Consider the following 19,528-nt stretch of genomic DNA (forward strand, 5'->3'; position numbering starts at 1 on the left):
GTTAACGTCAAGCTGTGTTCACTTCCTATGTGCGGACAGGTGTGACTTAAAAACAAACTAGACCTCAAAGCATATTTTTGGAAGTTTTCTTTCTTTTCTTTTCTTTAATGAAATGAAAATAAGTTCTATGCTGTAATTCTTTCTGTAGATTGCGGAGTGGTATTTTCAAACGTTTGATTTTTATGACTGAAAGGACTCAAAGGTGTCATTTGACAGATAATACAGGCAATGTGGAGAGATGAATTCACTCTTCTTCTTCTTCTTTCGGCTGCTCCCTTTAGTGGTCGCCACAGCGGATCATCTGCCTCCACCTTGCCCTATCCACTGCCTCCTCTACTTTTACACCAACCATCTCCGTGTCCACCTTCACTACATCCACAAACCTTCTCTGAGGTCTACCTCTTCTCCTTCTACCTGGCATTCTTTGACCAAAATATCCACTATTCCTCCTCAACAAATGTCCAAACCATCTCAACCTGGCCTCTCTGGCTTTATCTCCAAACTGCTCCACCCTCGCTGTCCCTCTGATCTGCTCATTTCTAATCTTGTCCATCTTTGTCACTCCCAACGAAAATCTCAGCATCTTCATCTCCACCACCTCCAGCTCAGCCTCCTGTCTTTTAGACAGAGCCACAGTCTCCAAACCAAACATCATAGCAGGACGCACTGCTGTCTTGTAAAACTTCCCTTTCACTCTTGCTGCTATCCTTCTGTCACACATCAGCCCTGACACCTGTCTCCACCCAATCCATCCTGCCTGCACCCTCTTCTTCACCTCTTTTCTCAATATACAAAAAAATAATGTCCGGATTTTTCCGACCTCAAACTGCATTTTTGATATTTGATTGGAAATTCCACCAATTATCCAAAAATTTCCAAGTAATTTGATGTGAATTGCTCCTTTCTAGATAAACTTAGGATCAAATTAGGATTGTCAGTATTTTTGTTGATTTGATTGGAAATTCCACCTTTATTTTTACATTTTCAAGTAGTTTGACGTGAAATCCTCCATTCTACATAAACTTAGAGTCAGAATTGTTCAGAGCAGTGATAGGAACCAGACCATATGTTGCCTGATACATTGTGGATAGTTTTAAGATGAGTCCCAAAATACATTTAATCAAATACATTCATGGTAGGGGAATGTATGGGAGCAAAATAGCACCCACCAGAAACTTTTGTTCCCAAAAAAGTGTGGCTTTTATTGGAACTTACCACTATTTTATCATCATTGATCATCCACATTCCATACAAAAAGTCAGAAAATACATGTAGGTTCACTGGTGCTTTGGGTTAGTAAGTAAAATGGCCATATTTGTGTGGTAGATCACACCCCCTGGTTCCTATCACGACCACTGTAAAGACACCCGAGTTTTTTGCCACAACAACCCATTATGCATGTACATCTTTGCTTAATCATCTAATCCGTTCATTCCTAAGACAAAAACATCTCTAAAACACTGACATTGTAAGATGCCCTCTTTTTTATTTGTTGGGGTTTTGAAAGGCATGTAGTGTCAACTGAGCTTTCAAAAGTCTTCAAAAAGCCACACACTTTGACCACTGAGCATGTGTAATATGAATTTCAACATGTATTGCGTCAATTTGAAACGATGGCATGTTCACCCTGGGACCCCTACGTGTCTGACCTGGTCGTCATGCAAAAAGGGCAACCCCACGTTGTATTTGCATTGATTGCATTAACCTTTTGAAGGCAGGCACCAGCTGTTCTTTCCCTTCAAAAGCGTTAGCCTTTGTGGTGCGGTTTGAGCTATGCTCTGGTCTGGATTCCTTTTTCTTCCATTTTGTTTATTCATCTATCTTGGCACAGGAGGCACCAGCGCAGCAGTACGTCTATGAGGAAGCTGATGGTGCATTTTGCATTGCTCTTTTCTTCTTCTCTTGGGGAACGAAGGCCTAACCACAGGGACCAGACATTTATTTCTTCTACTGTACTGTTTTCCTACCAGCTTGCATACTGTAAGAGAAGGGAACGCAGCAAAAGTATCTGTAAGATCCCACTATTGCATACTGGTTAAAATTCCTGTGCATCGAAGTTGCAGATGCACGCTTGAGAAGCCCAAAAAGGGTTCTTTTGGTTCCACGAAAAGCTTTTTTGGATGTTTTTTTGTAAACGAGATGTGATTGGGAAGAACCTTTTTTAAAGTTTAAAGAACCGCCATTTGGTGTAGTTTCCTGAAAGAGCCCTTAAATTGGTGTGCTACCCTTAAATGAAGTGAAGTTCGTTTAAACCTTAAAAAGGTTTTTTACAGAACCTTTTTTGTTCATGAACTATGTAACACTCGGGGCGTATAGGCTATGAACGAATGCCTATGAAATCCAATGTACTGTACCCTGCCAAAATGGTTTGTCAGTTCAACATGAAAACAGCTACATCATGTGGTAATAAGCAATCAACTCGAACGGAAACACTTTTAATAAAACAACGCAACGCTGAATAAACAGGTTAGATGAAGAAGAGCATCATTTTGCTGTAATCAAATTGTGCTTTGCTTCAGTCTTCACAGTGCAATTCCTTGTTCAGTGAGGTTGAAATTGTAGTAAACATCATGTTATTTACACATGGCAGTGAAAAGCCGTTTTGTTTATCATTTAAAAAAAATATGTGTCCCAACACGCACACAAAAGCAAAGGTGCCCAAATCTCCTTTGGGCAAAATACAAATGTCCTTTTCTTGTGAGATGTCAAAGTACTTATTAATTTAAGGCAAACCGTCTTGATTAGCAATCTCATTTCATGGCTGCGTTATGCTGAACACATGCAGTTAGCTGCCATTAGCCCGGCTGCTGGATACCATCTTCTTCATTATTAATGCTAAAATATTACTATCTGTCAGGAAATGGCTTCGATAAGACAAAATGGAGAGGAGGAGAAACCAAAGGGCCAGCCACATGTCTGAAGGTGCTTGCGTCTGCTGGATAAGTGGACCTGTACGCTGTCATTTTATGGAAAGAGGCAAATCGGGATTAAGGCCCTAGATCATAATCTTTAAGATCCAGATTAATCTTTATAATCCGGGCTCTTAATTAATGCTCACAGTCAGAATGGTAATGCCTTTAACCTCACTGTAAAAAGCAAGCGGAGCAAGTGGTTCAAGGTACTTTTAACCCTTTAGTTTTTAATTACACTATGCAAGTAATATAGTAGTTTTCGCTATGCAGTCAAAATACAGTAATAATAGGTAATAATAGTTCAAAGCTTTTTTTATTTCAGTTGAATGCTGGAAACTGGTAGAATAACGGTGTGGCTACTGTCACATAAAGACTGGCATGCTAAATAGGCCAGTGTGACTGTATTTAGCCTACTCTGTGCTGAACAGCCTGTTTTTATGGGCCAATATGGTAACGGTAATTGGCTTGAGTGAGGAGATGTCCTTTGTAACCTGAACACCTGTGCTGTTTCCCAGGCAGCATGAAGTGAGCCCAAGCCTTGGGTTATCATAAAGCAGGGGACACAGATGTCGAGGTTGTTGTGTTCCCGCATGGCATCACACATTTTTCTTTAACTGATGCCATTAAAGAACCACCGTAGAACCTTTCAATAGATGGCTCCATTTGGGTCATTTAGGCGCATGAGTGTGAAGAAACCTCCTCAAGTTTTAAAAACTACTACAGTTTCACACCAATTCAATGTCTTCCCTGCATCCTATATAAGGACACCTTAGGAATCAGCGTAGACAGCGCCAGTGCCACACAGAGGGAACAAGACAAAAGTATAAAAGAGACAAATGTCAGTGGACACTCCACTGCCAGTCAGCCCTCCCCACTACTCCTGCTGAAATGCCATGTGTGAAGTGTAGAGTCAAGAGCATGGGCCAGGTCTCCAGAGCAGAATAATGAGATTACAGCACTCTGAGATGCTGTGGACTCACCGCTCTGAGCCTTATAGGCCCACATAAACCTGTCTCGTGCAAAGAGGGTGAATCATCCAAGGGAGGTTTGGTGCAGAGATTAAAATTACGGTCTTTTCTTGCAGGAGTCATATCTTTCTGTCTTTATGACTTTATTTCATGCTTGCCTGTCTTCACATTCTTCCTGAGTCTATATGCTGAAGCTAAGGTTGGCTCTTCAAGCTCTAAATGGTGGTTCATTCTTTGTTTCAGACTTCTTATCGGTATCAAAGCCAGTTAGGCAAATTTAGGAGACGGTGATTCAGTCCACATTTTTGCTCTATAAGCAATGCCAAAGAAGGACCCCTTTTGGTTTGAGGAGAAACTCTGTTTGAAAAAGATATTTGTAAATGAGAAGAACTTTTCGAAGGTTTGAAAACCTCATAATCTAAAGTGCCTGTCCCCATTTATCTGTTTGTCGTAGTATGTGGGGGTTCTTTAAAAGTTATAAAGGTCCTTCAGCAACTTATGCTATCCATTGAAGGTTTTCGTTCAGGGAATCAAAAGTGGTTCTTTTAATGACATCTACAACCTGCAACTTGTACTGATTGCTTTGACACTCTCTATGGCCTTACTGAGCATAGGCAACAATCCTAGTACTGAAGCTTTACCTTCCTGCAGAGTCTAGCTCCAATCACAGTATTTCACACTTGACTTAACCTCTTCAGATGTCCTTGATTGGCTAGATTAGGTAAGAGGTAGGCTGCATGTTAGATGCACTGTGCACTCCCCTCATATAAGAAATATATCACACAGACCTTATATGGCAACATGCAGCTCTTTTGTGGCTCCAAGGCAGAATAAATAAAAAATCAAATAATCCCCCTTTGCTGTTAACTTACATTTTGGTGATCACTCTAACACAGTTTTAATAAGTGTTCAATAAATGGCTTTAAACCCTGGAGTTAATGTCAGTGCACCGACTGGTGGTCACCATAGCCATGCAGACAACAATCCCGCCTAGCTAACAAAAAGGCAAGGAGAAAGATTCAAGAGGAACATCAACAATTTGGAGATGAATAGACTTCTTTGCATTTATAATGACTCCAGCTGGTTTCCTGATGTGGTTAATCTGCAACGGGAAGCTGACAAACAACAGAAAGTCACAAGGCTGAAGTCAGCTCCTCATTCGCCAGCTTCTTGTTTGAATCGTTCTGTTCCACCTTACATGTTGCAGCAGGTACATTGTGGTGCCTTAGGCACCACTTAAGGTGGAACAGGAAAATTTGAACACGAATGTAGCAGATAAGAAGCTGACTTCAGTCGAACATTGAGAGACGTTTTTACAGGAAACTATTCTACTTTTGCGGAAAAGGTTCCTGCCAGAAATGTGAGAAAAATGGCTATGGCTACAGTTACAGTTTTAAGCAGATCAATGCACAATCCTGGGTTCATGACTATATCATGACCTGTGGGGTTCAGGCCTATGGTGCGCATAAGGCCTTAGGGCTTGCGTCATACAGAGGCCTCATCTTATGCTTGTGCAGTTAGTTAGTTAGTAACTCATAGTGACAACGATATCCGATCAGCAATGTTCTAACATGATCTGTTGTTTAGGCTCCATGTTCCCTGACTTCATAAACCCTCGTCCACCTAAAGCTCTATTTCATCCCATCTGCTCTCTCTATTGTCTTGTCACATGATCACACGATGTTCATGGCACTTGTGTGTATATAAACTCTGCTATTCTGATTAATAAACGGGAAAAGTCTTCTGGGTACAGACCTAGTCTCTGTGGTCATTGGAGGCTCCCCCCCCAGCTGCCTAGACTCTCAGGAGGACGGAGGACTTCTGGCTTTGGTATTGAGGTCGAACCCTAGAACCTAAAACATCATCAAATGGTTCTAACACAGTAAGCCTGTGTTTTCATTTATTATATTTTTAGCCTATATTAGGACATGAACACATAATGAGACATACATATGTCCAAGATGGTAAAATGGACATAAAATGTTGTGTGATTTTTCTAAAAAGGACAAAACAGCTCTCCTTGACGTTTAGGTTGCTGACCTGCCGTATAGAGTCTTTGGATTATGCGGAGGTTTATAGAGGGGAAAGCGTGTTTCTTGTATAGTTTCTTTCCATAGAGCATTTCGTTTTAAATTTGAAGGTATGACATTGCGCCACCTATTTAACATCAATGCCAAGCTCAAAGACCAGTGCTTAAAACTATTGCAAGCCAATTTTCCAAACCCTGGTGCGTAGAAGGAACAAAAACGTGGATTCTACACGTCTGATCAAGCGAGTGAAGGTTGAGGGTTACTTCTGAACAGGACGTTTGACTTTGCCTTTTATATAGCTAAGACAGTCTTAAGAAACTGAACAGAACTGCTCAAGCGAAGCGGCGAGGATCTTTAGCTCTGAGATCTCTTTCTGAGGTCAATTTTAAATTCACTCTTCCTCTCCCGTTCAGGTACCAGATGAAAGAACCAGGAGCCCCCACGCACACCTTCCAGGCCTGAGTCTCGTCCCACGAGGAACATGAATAATTCAAATGCTACGAACGATTAAAAGCGCAACCCCATTCCACGATTACCCTGCCGTGGCTTTCCAACCGAAGGGGCGAGAAAAAGGAGGAGCAAAAAAAAGTGAGCATCTGCCTTCCTCGGCTTCTCGCAGGGCCTTTCATATGATCCACTTATCTTATTACATGCTTGAGGTCAGGGCTGTTGTAAGACGGCTGGAAAGCACTTACGGCTCAAAGAGGCAGTCATGCTTATAGTTCATCTTATTTCCATGCAAATAACGCAGAAGGACTTGGACACCAGCTCAAATTCGGCAGGCGCGCCGTGTGTCTACAGAGAGAGAGAACAGTGTTAAAGCGCTGTAGATGTTTTAAATCCCGTTTCTCTCACTTATAGTGGAAGGAACACTCGAAATCAGACGCTTTACTGAGTGTCAGTGGGTGGGGGAGCTAGAACATGAACAATAAACATACACCAATCAGACATAGCGCTCTGACCACCTCCTTGTTTCTACAAGGTTTCTATTGGGTGGAGATGCTTTCAACCTTAAGTTCTTCACACTCATATACACCAATCAGGCTTAACATTCTGACCACCTCCTTGTTTCTACACTCACTGTCCAGTTTATCAGCTCCACTTACTGTATAGCTGCACTCTGTAGTTCTACAGTTACAGACTGTAGTCCATCTGTTTCTCTGATAGTCTGTTACCCTGTTCTTCAGTGGTCAGGACCCCCATGGACCCTCACAGAGCAGGTACTATTTGGGTGGTGGAATCATTGTCAGCACTGACGCGGTGGTGGTGTGTTAGTGTGTTGCGCTGGTCTGAGTGGATCAGACACAGCAGTGCTGCTGCAGTTTTTAAACACTGTGTCCACTCACTGTCCACTCTATTAGACACTCCTACCTCGTCGGTCCACCTTGTAGGTGTAAAGTCAGAGACGACAGCTCATCTGCTGCTGCACAGTTTGTGCTGGTCATCATCTAGTCCTTCATCAGTGGTCACAGGACGCTGTTGGATGGATATGTTTGGTTGGTGGACTGTTCTTAGAGGTGTTTAATCAAGTCGACGCCTCCAAGGCTTGTTTATGTTAGACTGAGCCTGAGCCACGTGGCCCACAGTGACCCCCTCCCTCCCTCCCCAACTTGGGGGTCCAGCACCACGGCCGCTGATTATATTTGACCTATGACTCACTCCCAGACCAAGTCCACTTCTGTAATCGTAGCGGCAGCCTTGAGTGAAATTCTGAAAGAAAACGGTCCGGTTTTGGGCCACAGGCCGCTTTAGATTTGACAAACTCCATAGAGAGTTGCTTTGCGGCCGAGGGCCCCGCAGAGCCGCCGGCGCTCGGCCTGCCTCGCACTGAATGAACCCCTCTTGCTGCTTCCTCCATTTATATAGCTCTCTAAACATAGCTCGCGCGCCGAACTGCCTCGAGCTCCTCCTCTTATTCGATTCTGGGCTAGTAGCCCCGCCCACTTTCAGCTCTGCGCCAATGACCGTTCGCCCGCCCCCTTTTCTCCCTTATATGGCTACGCACCGGATTTGATTGGCAGGCCCGAGCGCAACCCCCCCCACCCCCCTCCGCGATTAGAGCTCTCGCGCCGCGTCCGTCACCCACGCGCGCGCTTCGAAAAACGCTGGTGCAGGTGAAGGACCGAGAAAAACGGGGGGGGGGGCGGGGGAGGGTGAGGGGAGGGGGGATACCCGGATGGTGGAGCGGAGGTAGTCTGAGAGTCTGAGCTGAGAGAGCAGGGCGCGCGCGACATCTCAGCCCGGTCTGCACGCGCGACGGTCGTTGGCTGTTGGCGGCACGCGCCGCGTTCTCTGCTCACTTTTATTAACGGACTTTTCCCGCCGCCGCGTTTTTTCGGCCGTTACGGTTTGGGTTTCGTTTTTTTTTACCAGCTTCGTATTTTTCTGGGGTTTTTTTTTATTTTTAAATGGCGCGATTTTTAAAACTGAGCTGAACGCTCTCGCGGGCGTTCTGAGAGAAAGCGCGAGCCGTTTCAACCGTTAAAGCAGAGTCTCTCTCTCTTTCTCTCTCTCTCTCGCTCTCTTTCTCTCTCTCTCTCGCTGTTTCTCTCTTTCTCTCTCTCTCTCTCTCTCTCTCTCTCTCTCTCTCTCTCGCTGTTTCTCTCTTTCTCTCTCTCTCTCTCTCTCTCGCTCTCTCTCTCGCTCTCTCTCTCTCTCGCTCTCTCTCTCTCTCTCTCACCATGGACGTTCTGGCGAACTACAGCATTTTCCAGGAGCTCCAGCTGGTCCACGACACCGGCTACTTCTCCGCGATGCCGTCTCTGGAGGAGAACTGGCAGCAGGTGAGCGCGGCTTTACGCCTGTCCTCCGCTTTTTCTCCAGTTTTTTAGCGTTTGTTTTTTTTACCCCCGTCGAGTCGAACTTTTCCTCATCCCGCTGTAGCCGTGTTTCTGCGTTTTACACCCGTTCTCCGGCAAGCCCCGCCCTCCTTCTTTGGGATTGGCTGATAAGGCGATCCATCGAGAGGCGATCCATGATTCGAGCACGAACTACTGGCCAATCGGAGCGCGGCAGGGCGGGGCTTGACGGAAAACGGGTGGGGAAATCATCTCACTGCGGTCCAGTCAGTGTAAACTTGAAGAAATACAGAGAAATTATATAATTTTCTTGTTTAAACATTGCAGCCTGCTGGTTATTTGACGTTTTAACAATAATAATAATCATTATTAATAACTATTATTATTATTAATAATAATAATACACCAATGATGGCCTCCTTGTTTTCACTGTATCTTCTTCTGTGGGGCTGCTTGGCGTTCACAGACCCTCGTGACAGCGTGCAGGCGCGCGACTGGGGTATGTGTTGTAAATGCAAGCGCGTGATGGAGTGTCCGCCTGTGTGCGCGTGCTGTGTGGAGGTCAGAAGTTGGGGCAGTGCATCCTGTGGAGAATGACTCTATTTGTGCACAGTACGGCACGTGCAATGCAGGGACGCGCGAGCGTTTGACTGGTGGTCTGATGGGGGGCTATCTGAGAATCTGTGCTGCCAGCGAGAAATAGCACTGCAGTGTTTAGTAGACTGCAAGATGTTGGTCAGTATGTTGGTCACTCTGGGCTGCATATGGATATGTGGGTGGGCTGCATATACAGTGCTGTGCAAAAGCCAGAGACCACCCTCCATTTGAATGTGTGGTCAATCCAATCAAGGACAAAATCACATCAGCTCCTCAAAGAACCTGCAGACACGCCTCCAAAGCTCAGTCTGAGAAGCTGGTTTGATTTTCTGAACTAATCAAACCCATTCAGTGGTGTTGAGGTCTGGACTCTGGGTTGGTCAGTCCGTCGTTCAGCTTCTTTGTTTGATGTGTCCGTCTCCTTTTCTCAGTGAGGTTCTTCCTGATCAGCTACACGTCCTTTCAGACCCGCAGCGCCGAGTGGTCTTCTCACAGTGGAAGGACGGACAGAAACACCTGTGGATGTTCTCAGATCTGAAGCAGCTTGATTGTCTTCTCTATCTCAGAGACGGAAGCTTTCAGTGCTGTTTATCTGATGGGCACAGTTTTGGAGTCGACCAGCTTTTTCCAGGTGGTTGATAGGAGCCCTGTTTTCTCTGTAGCTTTTCATCACTTTTTTAAACTCCAGCTTTTCCTCATGCAGATGGATTATCTTCTATCTATTGTCCTCAGAAATATCCCCTAAAAATTAACTTGTACTTATTGGCTGTTTTTGAGTGGAAGCACATTCAGTGTATTGGTGCTTGACGCAGAGGCACTTGGCCTCGTGACCGAGTGAGTGAAGAGGAGATGTGGTGAGACAGATATTTGACCCCAGCATCCTTCTTACGTCCTTGTTCTTCTCTAAGCACTGTTACTGAAGCACACTCTAGCGTGGAGAGTATAGCTGGCGAAAGTGGTACAAGACTGAATGCACTTGAAGAGCATTTCCACTGATTTTTCAAAATCCCTCAATAGTTTAATGGTTCAGATGTAAACAAAGTCATTCAGAGTGGCTTGGTGCGAACGTCACTCTTCACTCTAAAGACTCCAGTTTCTATACAGTGACTGTGTTTATGTGCACTCAGTAATCCCATCATAATCACATTTGTGCAGTTATCGGAATATTCACACGGTCATGTAAACGGCGTACGCTGTTAGAAATAAACGCACTGTGCAGGTACTTGATTCATTCATCAAGGTACAGCAGTGGTTTTAAGGTCCAATGGTGCACCTTACATGAGTTTTTCATTATATTCATTATAGTTCAGTTATGTTCCCTGACTAAAGGTAATGGGATGTACCCCTGAGGGTACCACCACAGTGGCAAGAGAGGTACTGCCCCAGTGACAGCGTCCTACCTTTTTTCTGAGAGTGTACCACGATGTCTTAGATCAGAGTAAGGTCTAGAAGTCTGATTTAAAAATCCAAGAGAGCTGGGTGTTAACTCAGTAATCAGATTTCTCAGGGCATGGGAGCTATTACTCTGATTTCTTTCAGTCTTTGTCAGTCCGAAAACAGGCGGCGGTACTGGAAATAAGCAAGCGGCATTGCCGCTAGATGCAACAGAGCACTTTTGGGGTGAAAATGAAACTGACTATATTTTTGACGAAATTAAGGATTGGATTATTTTTCATCTGCTACATGCTTTATGTTCATATTTTCAGGTAAAGTGACACAACGTTGTAAAAAAAAACAGCATGAAATTTGAGTTTTACCTTACATTTACACCACGTCGTCTACGGTGAGGTTTTTATTTTGGTTGGTTGCAGAGCTGAAATCGTATTATTGACTCATGTAGACCCAGAGTATTCCCATTACCTGATTATCATTGTGTATGTAAGCATGTTGATCGGACTACTGACAAAATCAGCTTTTCTGCAATTATTGTTTTAATAAGTGCATGTAAGCTCACTTAGTGGTGGTGATAGGAACCCGAAGTCCACAATGAAACCGTAATATCTACAACAGAAATTCAGCGGTTTTATTTACTATGCAAAGCAGTGAAGCTACACATGTCTACGTTGTTAAATGTAATGTTAGTAGTAGCAAAATATTCAGAAAAATAAGCTTTTCTCGGGTACCGTACAGCACCTTAAACATATCCATCCACCATGATTGTGTATAAAAGTATGTTTTAGGTCTGAACTTTATCTTTTAGAGGCATTAAATGCTTCAGACGTTTGGTTCATATCACCATCACTGTAAACAAATGGCACATTTCACTTCAAACCACTCTGAATGACATTGTTCACATCTTACTGGTTTAAATATGCAAAAAAGGAAAGAACCAGTAAAATTCCCCTTTAAAGTCTGGAGATACGTGGTATGACTGATTGATGTGGTTGCATTGCCTGAGGATGGATCAATGATCATCATATTGACTTCAGAGTGGATGCTTTACCACTTATGTACAAACACAAAGAGGCATTTGTGTATAGATTCTAGCAGGGTGGCAAAATACACTTTACCCCATTGAGTTGCCAATGACAAATGAAATGGGTCACGGCAGTGATATTACTACTACAGTATTACTAGTCACCTTGGTAGGTTTAAAACTAAATATGGGTCACCGATGATTCCACCGATGGTTTTTATATTAGAAATAAATATATAAATAAACGCCTTCCGCACAGAGCTTTCAGGATGTGTGCTTCATTTCACCAGACATCAAAAGCCACTCAGTCATAGTCACAACTGATCCCAGAAATGAAAAGCTCACCTTGAAGTGACAGTCAGTGCGACATGCCTGGTCCTGTACAGAAGGTTAAGAAGTGTGATATTGGGACAGAACTTAGTGCTCTTCTTCTTTATCCCGCCTGAGCCAAGACCTGCTCAGGAGCTCTTGGGACTCTGCGGCGCATTGGACTATTTTGGGCCGCTTTTGTCTCTCTGCATCTATTTCTGGGACTTGAGGGAAACTTGAAACATCTTTTGTTCTCACTGCATCCTTTTCGAACTGTCTCGATATTTTTGGATCTAGAGATGCGAGCAGCAGCAGCGGCGGCACTGCGCTTGCGGAGACGTGTGAGGACCGGAGAGGGATTTTAGAAGATGCTTTGCCCTCTCTCTCCTCATCAGCGCTACTCAAGGTGGGAGGTTGTGGATCGGAGCTCGGGCCTGCCGCGCCGTGAACTCACTGACGCTCTCCAGCAGCAGCGAGGATGCGGAGAAGATGAGGAAGCGGGTGTAGCAGTGATTTCACTAGTCTTACGTTGGAGTTATGATTGGGGAAACAAGATTCCTCAACCCAAATTCTTGAAAAGTGGCCGTAGCTGTTGTAAGGAGTTGGGGAGATTTTGTCATAATAAGTAATAATAAAAGCTTTGATGGCTAAACCTGATGTTACCCCTGAGTTTATTCGTGCATAGGGTTGTAAAACCTCTTCGAAACTCGCTAAAGGAACATCTTACCCAAGCGGTCATCAAACAGATTCTCTACCTGATTCAAATGTGTCCATCAGGTCCACATGAGTAAAACATATTCCAACCCAGTTGTTCCCAAATGTAAGCAAACTGAAAAGCTAAGCAGTGTTTATGTAGTATATTTTATTCATGAGGGAATGACATATGCATTTTGATCAAGTAAATTCAACACAGTTTTTTCCAAGTGTGCTGTGTTCAGCCCTCATTTAGATCCTCGTATTCGATCCACCATACACTTTTACCCTGTGGCTACAATATTGAACAGCCCTTGTAACTGATCTGGTAATGAGTCTCCCAATGTTCGTAGCGATTAGCCCAGGGCTAGTGCAGCTCTTTGTGTGTTTTACAGAGGCAACTGCTCCACAGAACTGGGCCCACATTTATCAAGCTTCTCGAGGAAAGAGTACAGATCTCGGAGCAGACCATGTCCTTTAGATGGTTGCATTCCTTAGGCTGTTAGACATGAATTCCATTGATTTTTCAAAGATTCAGTGTTATCAAATCATTATGCTGTCAGAAAAAGCAGGTATATATTTTCAATGTACCCTCAAATGTAAAATGGTTTTAAGATCCAACCATGTACCTTAACCCCTTAAAAACCAGGCTTATTACAAACTAAGGCTTATTGTTCAGTAACTACAGGGACTTCCATGTAAACTGGCTGGGGTATTTTTAGGTTATAGAAGTGTGGCATAAAATTTGGGCCTTTTTAAAGAGGTTAAATGAGTTTTTTATTTTCCCAGGGATTTGTATTTGTATGTTGTATGCTTTAAAACAGAACAGTGGAATGAAAAGCCTGAGGACAGGACAGGCTGAGTGGAGTCAATACAACTTGAAAAAATATAATTATAATGTCCTATGGTGCAATTTTGTTCCTAAGCTAAAGGTACTGCAGACATAGCCACCCCAGTCACAGTATTTTACCATTTTTTCTGAGAGTGTAAGATGTAAACAAAATCATCAGTGTAGTTTGATGTAAAATGACCCATTCTCAGTCAAATTTGTTCACAGTGGTGGTAAGAACCAGATGTCTGACAAGTTTAGTAGCTCTAAAAGTGACCTGACAGAACATAATTACATGAAATATTTACCATTATGCTGCCAAATGGCAAAGTTTAACAATAGTCTTGGGATCATTATGGCCTATGGTATTGGCTTTTTTCCTTTCATGGCATAGAGGTACATACAGGGAAGCAAAATAGTCCCCAAATACATACAATTTTTCAGATTTACCAGTTTCATAATGTTACACTCATATTATGTTATGACTCATATAGGTTGACTGGTTGTTTTGGACAGTGAATAAAATGGCTGTATTGGCATCGTTGGTAAGTCAATAATTGGGGTAGTCATAGGCTGAAGATTAGGGAACCAGCCCTGTGACCGGAAGGTCACCGGTTTGATCTCCTGAACCACTGAAGTTCCTTTGAGCAAGGCACCTAACCCCCAACTGCTCCCCAGGCGCTGTGGATAGGGCTGCCCACCGCTCCAGGCAAGTGTACTCACTGCCCCCTAGTGTGTGTGCATTCACTAGTGGTGTTTCACTGCACAGATGGGTTAAATGCAGAGGTAAAAATGTTCTCATTGTGGGACTGACAAGGGTCACTTAACAATGTGACAGCACTTATTCACACCAAAACACTGAACAACTTTGTTTACTTCCTAACAACTGAAAAAATGTGGAAAAATTCATCGTTAAAACATGAATAGTCCCTACAACCTCCATTCTCACTCTGAGAAATTGCTGGCTTGACTGCTGCAAATGTCATCATGATCTTTACCCAAGGACTGATATTAATGAATAGGATTATTCACCATTAAAGGTCCTATTTGTTCTAGGCTTAGGCTCTGGGCAACTGGCCCAGTGAGTTGTTAGGTTTGAATGACAGGTTGTGTCTTGCAGTCCAGATTTGATTGTCGGATCATGCAAATGCCATGCCAGGAAAAGGTATATTTGGACATGATTGCTTTGGTCTAAAGGATCATGCATATATCAGATGATAAGCAAGAAAATCCAAGCTCAGAGACACCCAGTTGCAAGGCTTTGTTGTCCCTCTGTTGGAGTAAAACCGAGTGGAGCTCATAGCTCAGTGTTGATGATGAGGCCTGACAGCAAATGGGCAGCAAAAGTGCCAAGCCTGCATATTCTCCCCGCAGTCCTTCCCAACCTGGCCCACACCACTTTCAAGCTTGTAGTCTTCAAAATAAGAAATAACAACCATTGGATTAGCTATTTGTAAGCTCTCTTCCTTTCTAGATTGCTTGGATATTTGCCCCAGCTTTGGTCCCTGCAAAACCAAGCCTTATCTGGATGTCAGAAGAGGATCCAGGGCCTGAGCCCAGGCTTTCTTCCTTATTGAGCTATATACAACTCAACGAACACATTGCCATAACTGCAGGCCTCTGCTGAGACGTTATGTTATATGTTATGTAACCCTCCAGGGGCCACAGCTGCCTGTAACACAGTGGAAGCCTAGCGTGAGCACAACCAGTTCCTCTCCCGAGATACGTCAACCATGAAATCTTACAGGGGAGGTTCAAAAGACAATGCTTACAATGTTGATAATAACTCAAATCTAAGTGGCAACTAACTCATTCTGGTCCTATAAGCGTTTGCTAGTAGCCACAAAGAGGTTTTTCAAAGATGGTAGTCTCAGTTGTGCCACCCACATTAGTAGATGGTCCGAAGGCGCGATTTAGGAAAAACAAACCTTTCTTTTCTGGTGGATATAGTGACAATATTTACTGTGCTGTGTCTGAGGTATCTTTGGCAGGGTCAAAGATGAGAATGAGACGTTTTGTCCTCTGATTGCCCTTGTTTCCCAGGGCAACATTTCCAATAAATGGACTCTTTTATTTCCGAGAATCCCCCCTAACACTTTGCCAGAGGACTAACAGCTGTTAAAATGTGTTCTATGAGTCATGCTACTGTATGTCACCAGACATAATACTCCTTGGTGCCTTTATTACTCTTACTCAGTGCATTCTAGGCATATCCCTGAGTTCGTATTAAGAATATACACTTGTTTCTTAAAGGTTTAATCCATGCCTTACATGGTGAACGTCTTGCCTACCATGTTCTCAAATGCAACATCCTCTGTTTGTCCAGCACAATCAGTAGATTCTCTAGATCGTTCAGACTTTGCCATCAGTCACTCGTTTATCTTCTAGATCATTCCTCTCTCTGACCCCAGTGCCTCTAAACTTCCCTTTAAACTTGTCCTGCTTGTATCTTGACTGGATTATGCACACCAGAGGAGGACAGGTTCCCTTTTTGAATCTTGGTTCCTTTCAGTGATTCATCCTCATGCTCTTCCTCACTGTCTTCCTCAACTCGATCATTAGGGGTCTGGACACCCATTTCTGGACTACTTTGGGACGATGTTGTACAGAGTGCTATGCAAGTATAACTGACCTCAACGGAGCTGAACTGTTCTTTCAGAGACATCACACAATGGCCTACAGTCTAAATGATCTGTATTTTGCCTGCTAGCGTTTCACCAACTAGGTCTCCTTGTAACCATACATGCCTGATATTAACCATGTAAAAGATCAAGCCATTTGTCACAAAAAGCAATGACAGATTTCCAGATAACTCTCCGTGTAATGGAGCTGAAGGGACCTCCCTGCACTTGATAAAAGTCAGCAATCTGATTATATCTGACAACTGGGCCATAATTGAAAATGACAAAGGAACGGATCGCTTGCTCTCGTTTAGTTAATGCACTCAGTTACCGCAATATAGTCATTGCTGAGACTGGGAAGTTTCTGTACGGAGATGGTTTGCTCAACAGAGGGATTCTTATATGAGGTGGAATATCTTTAATTAATGTGCAGTTATAATTAGAGCCGAGACTGGAATCTTTTCCTGTCTGTCTCTGCACCCTCTGGCACTGTGTGTGTGTGTGTGTGTGTGTGTGTGTGTGAGTGCAGTGCCTCCTGCACCTTATGGCTGGCTGTATTTTGCAGGTGACTTTCAGGTATGAGAAAGAATTGAGATTCATGAACCAATTTAGCAAAACATTGTAATTTCTGCCTTCTTCTTAAGATTAAGGCTTTGTGGTCTGATACTACAGTGGTTCCCTGGTCCTGTAGCACCACCCCCTCCATACTTTTTACATTTGGCAGACATTTTTATCCACAGTGATTTACAATTTGATCATTGTACACAGGTAGGCGAGGTCAGTGTTGGGAGTCTTGCCCAAGGGCTCTTATTGGTATAGTGTAGGGTGCTTGGCAGGGATTGAACCCCAGGCTACAGCATGGAAGGAAGAAATGTTACCCATTACACTACACCAGCCACTATACCAGTTTTTACTGCTCAGACCCTCATTAGTTAACCAAATGCCCCATAAACTCAAGTCATTTTATTCAGTTATTCATTTTAAGGTGTATTCACCAGAAATTACCATACAATATAAGCTATAGTGACTGAGAGAAAGGAGTTAAAGCGTTGAACTTTTACTAGGTATTCAGTGATTATGAACTCATTCTTGATTTGAAGTGGCCATGCTAAAGCAGGGAAACAGGCAAATCTGGACAAAGGTGCTCAAATATTCAAAGGCAAAGGTTTGGGAGCCACTATGATTTTACTTATTTATTTATTCGTTTTTTGTGGGTGTGCAATTGTTTACTCAATACTCAACCCCCCCCCATTTAGTCATGAAGTTCCACTCACTCGTTAGGTCTCCCCACAATGCTTCCAAGCTGGAAAGGTTAAGACAAGCACTTGCTTCCTCTGAAACATATGAAACCAGTAATGCAATGTGTTAACATGGCTCAGTGTGCTTACAGAAGAACTCCAACTTCTAGGTCTATTACGTCAGCTAACAGATGCCCATCTTGTCTAGCCTTACACGAAACAATGGCCAGAGGTCTAGCCTACCCACCCACAGTGTGAATCCTGTTATTAATGTGCAGCTAATTAGAGCTGAATCTCTTGGACCCCAGTCACGGATGGCTGTGGCACCACCTCAAATAAAACCGCAATCAAATCAAACCCGATCTCAGCTTTTTCAAATTCACGCGAATTCAGGTGAAAAAGTATTCCTAATTTTCTTCCCAATTAAGTGATTTTAACCCCAAGAAACCAAGCTTGAATTGCTAGTGCTGCATTTGATGCTTCACATAACCCTCACAAAACCTGCCATATCTTTTTTCTGGGGAAATCAGGAACCCTAAGAACTTCAAAAGCTCTTTCACATGAGTTAATGCAGACAAGTCCGGCTCTTCATCAGGCCCTTAACATAACAATGAGCGCAATCCCTTCACCTCCATTCTGGAAACCAAGTCAGTCAGGGTCAGTGTACAACAGTTCTCCTCCTGACCTGAAGCAATCCAATTAGGTGCATCCACAGCGACCACTCAGGCCTCCAAGATCGTTAATCAGAGGCAGCTGAGATGATTACCCACGATGGCTCCTGCGCTGGTGGGGTGATGAAAAGGTTAGCATTTGATGAAACGGAGACATGCGGCGCTCGTCCCGCAGAAGTCTCTCATGTGCGGGGGACTGGGAAGCACGAACGTGGAGGAGGGAAGGGAGGGGAAGGGAGGAGAAGGGAATCTTTATGTATGAGCGCCATGTGGCACATGAACTTACTCTCAAGTCTTTGATTATCCAAGCTGCAGAAGCTCGCACATATGGCTCTGCAATAGACTTGACAGCATTTAAGTGTAAATGTAAAAATCTTACTTGAAAAGTTTGTGGGATTTGGATTGATGCTGTTGAGGGAACATATTTGTGGTGAACGCCTTTCTCAACTACTTATCTTTAAAACTATATGCATGGAATCAGAGCAATGCGGTATCAATGTCTTGTGCGCATTTGTTGTGTCAATGTGTTTAAAACATGTTGGTTGTAATTACTGTTTCATAGCAGGTTTGTTACATTAAAATAAAAACTCATTCATATTCAGCTCAAAAATTCATGGGTAATACGATCATAAGGCCGTATAATGTGTGGAATTTTGGAATTGGTAATAAAAGGAAAATTCTGTTATGCTAACAGTACAAGTCTTGTCTTGCTCAAATGCAATCGCCTTGTCATTCTCTGCTTCACTTTTTCCTCTAAAAGAGCCTTGTCTTCTTCTCTCGCTCGGCATGCCTTTGGCAATGGGATCACTAAGGACACGTGTTGCTAAGGAACGGCCCTCCACTGGAGCTATCCGCCGGCTTTTATTTGTTTTGGCGTCATTCTGTCCACTGTGATTGGGAGCGGTGAATCGTAAGCCTTGTGATGCTTCTACGGAGTGCGTTCCAATAGACCTTGAAGGAGACAATGAAGGGCAGCGTTGCCTTAGCAAACATGTTCTTCTCTGCATTTATCTTCAAGTCGTTGATCACTCGCAGCAAACGCTCTGTCTCAGAATGCAGACATAAGAGTGACAACATGCACTGTTAATCGGGACTTTTCCCACAATCAGTCAGCCGGTTTTTTCTTTTGAACTCTCTTTGATGCTCTATGTAGAATTTAACATTTTAAAGCCTAGCAGACGGAGCAAGGCCGGCAGGGTGTATGTATGTGTGTGTGTGTGTGTGTGTGTGTGTGTGTGTGTGTGTGTGTGCTAGAAGCTCTTAGATCAGCACTTCTTCCTCCCTGCATCTCTGTGTGTGTGTGTGTGTGTGTGTGAGCTCAGCCGTGGAATATATGCAAACCCAGCTGTATTTCCATATGCTCCACGTTCTCATTCTCTGCATTCCATGCGACCTGGCTGACCCTCAGTGCCACTCAATGTTGGAACCTCGACATGCCCAAATGCC

The 19,528-nt window shown here is 43.5% G+C and overlaps 1 protein-coding gene across 1 annotated transcript in view; it reads left to right on the forward strand.

The window, feature by feature from the left end:
• The first annotated feature begins 8,082 nt into the window (after positions 1–8,082).
• Positions 8,083–19,528, forward strand: part of LOC108441679 (Krueppel-like factor 7) — a 50,055-nt gene continuing 38,609 nt past the window's right edge. Inside the window, exon 1 of the mRNA XM_017721332.2 lies at positions 8,083–8,693. Coding sequence (XP_017576821.1) covers positions 8,592–8,693 — 102 coding nt within the window. The 5' untranslated portion in view covers positions 8,083–8,591. The remainder of the gene's footprint in view (positions 8,694–19,528) is intronic.

The sequence above is a fragment of the Pygocentrus nattereri genome, chromosome 12, assembly GCF_015220715.1.
Source record: "Pygocentrus nattereri isolate fPygNat1 chromosome 12, fPygNat1.pri, whole genome shotgun sequence".
NCBI classification, from domain to species: domain Eukaryota; kingdom Metazoa; phylum Chordata; class Actinopteri; order Characiformes; family Serrasalmidae; genus Pygocentrus; species Pygocentrus nattereri.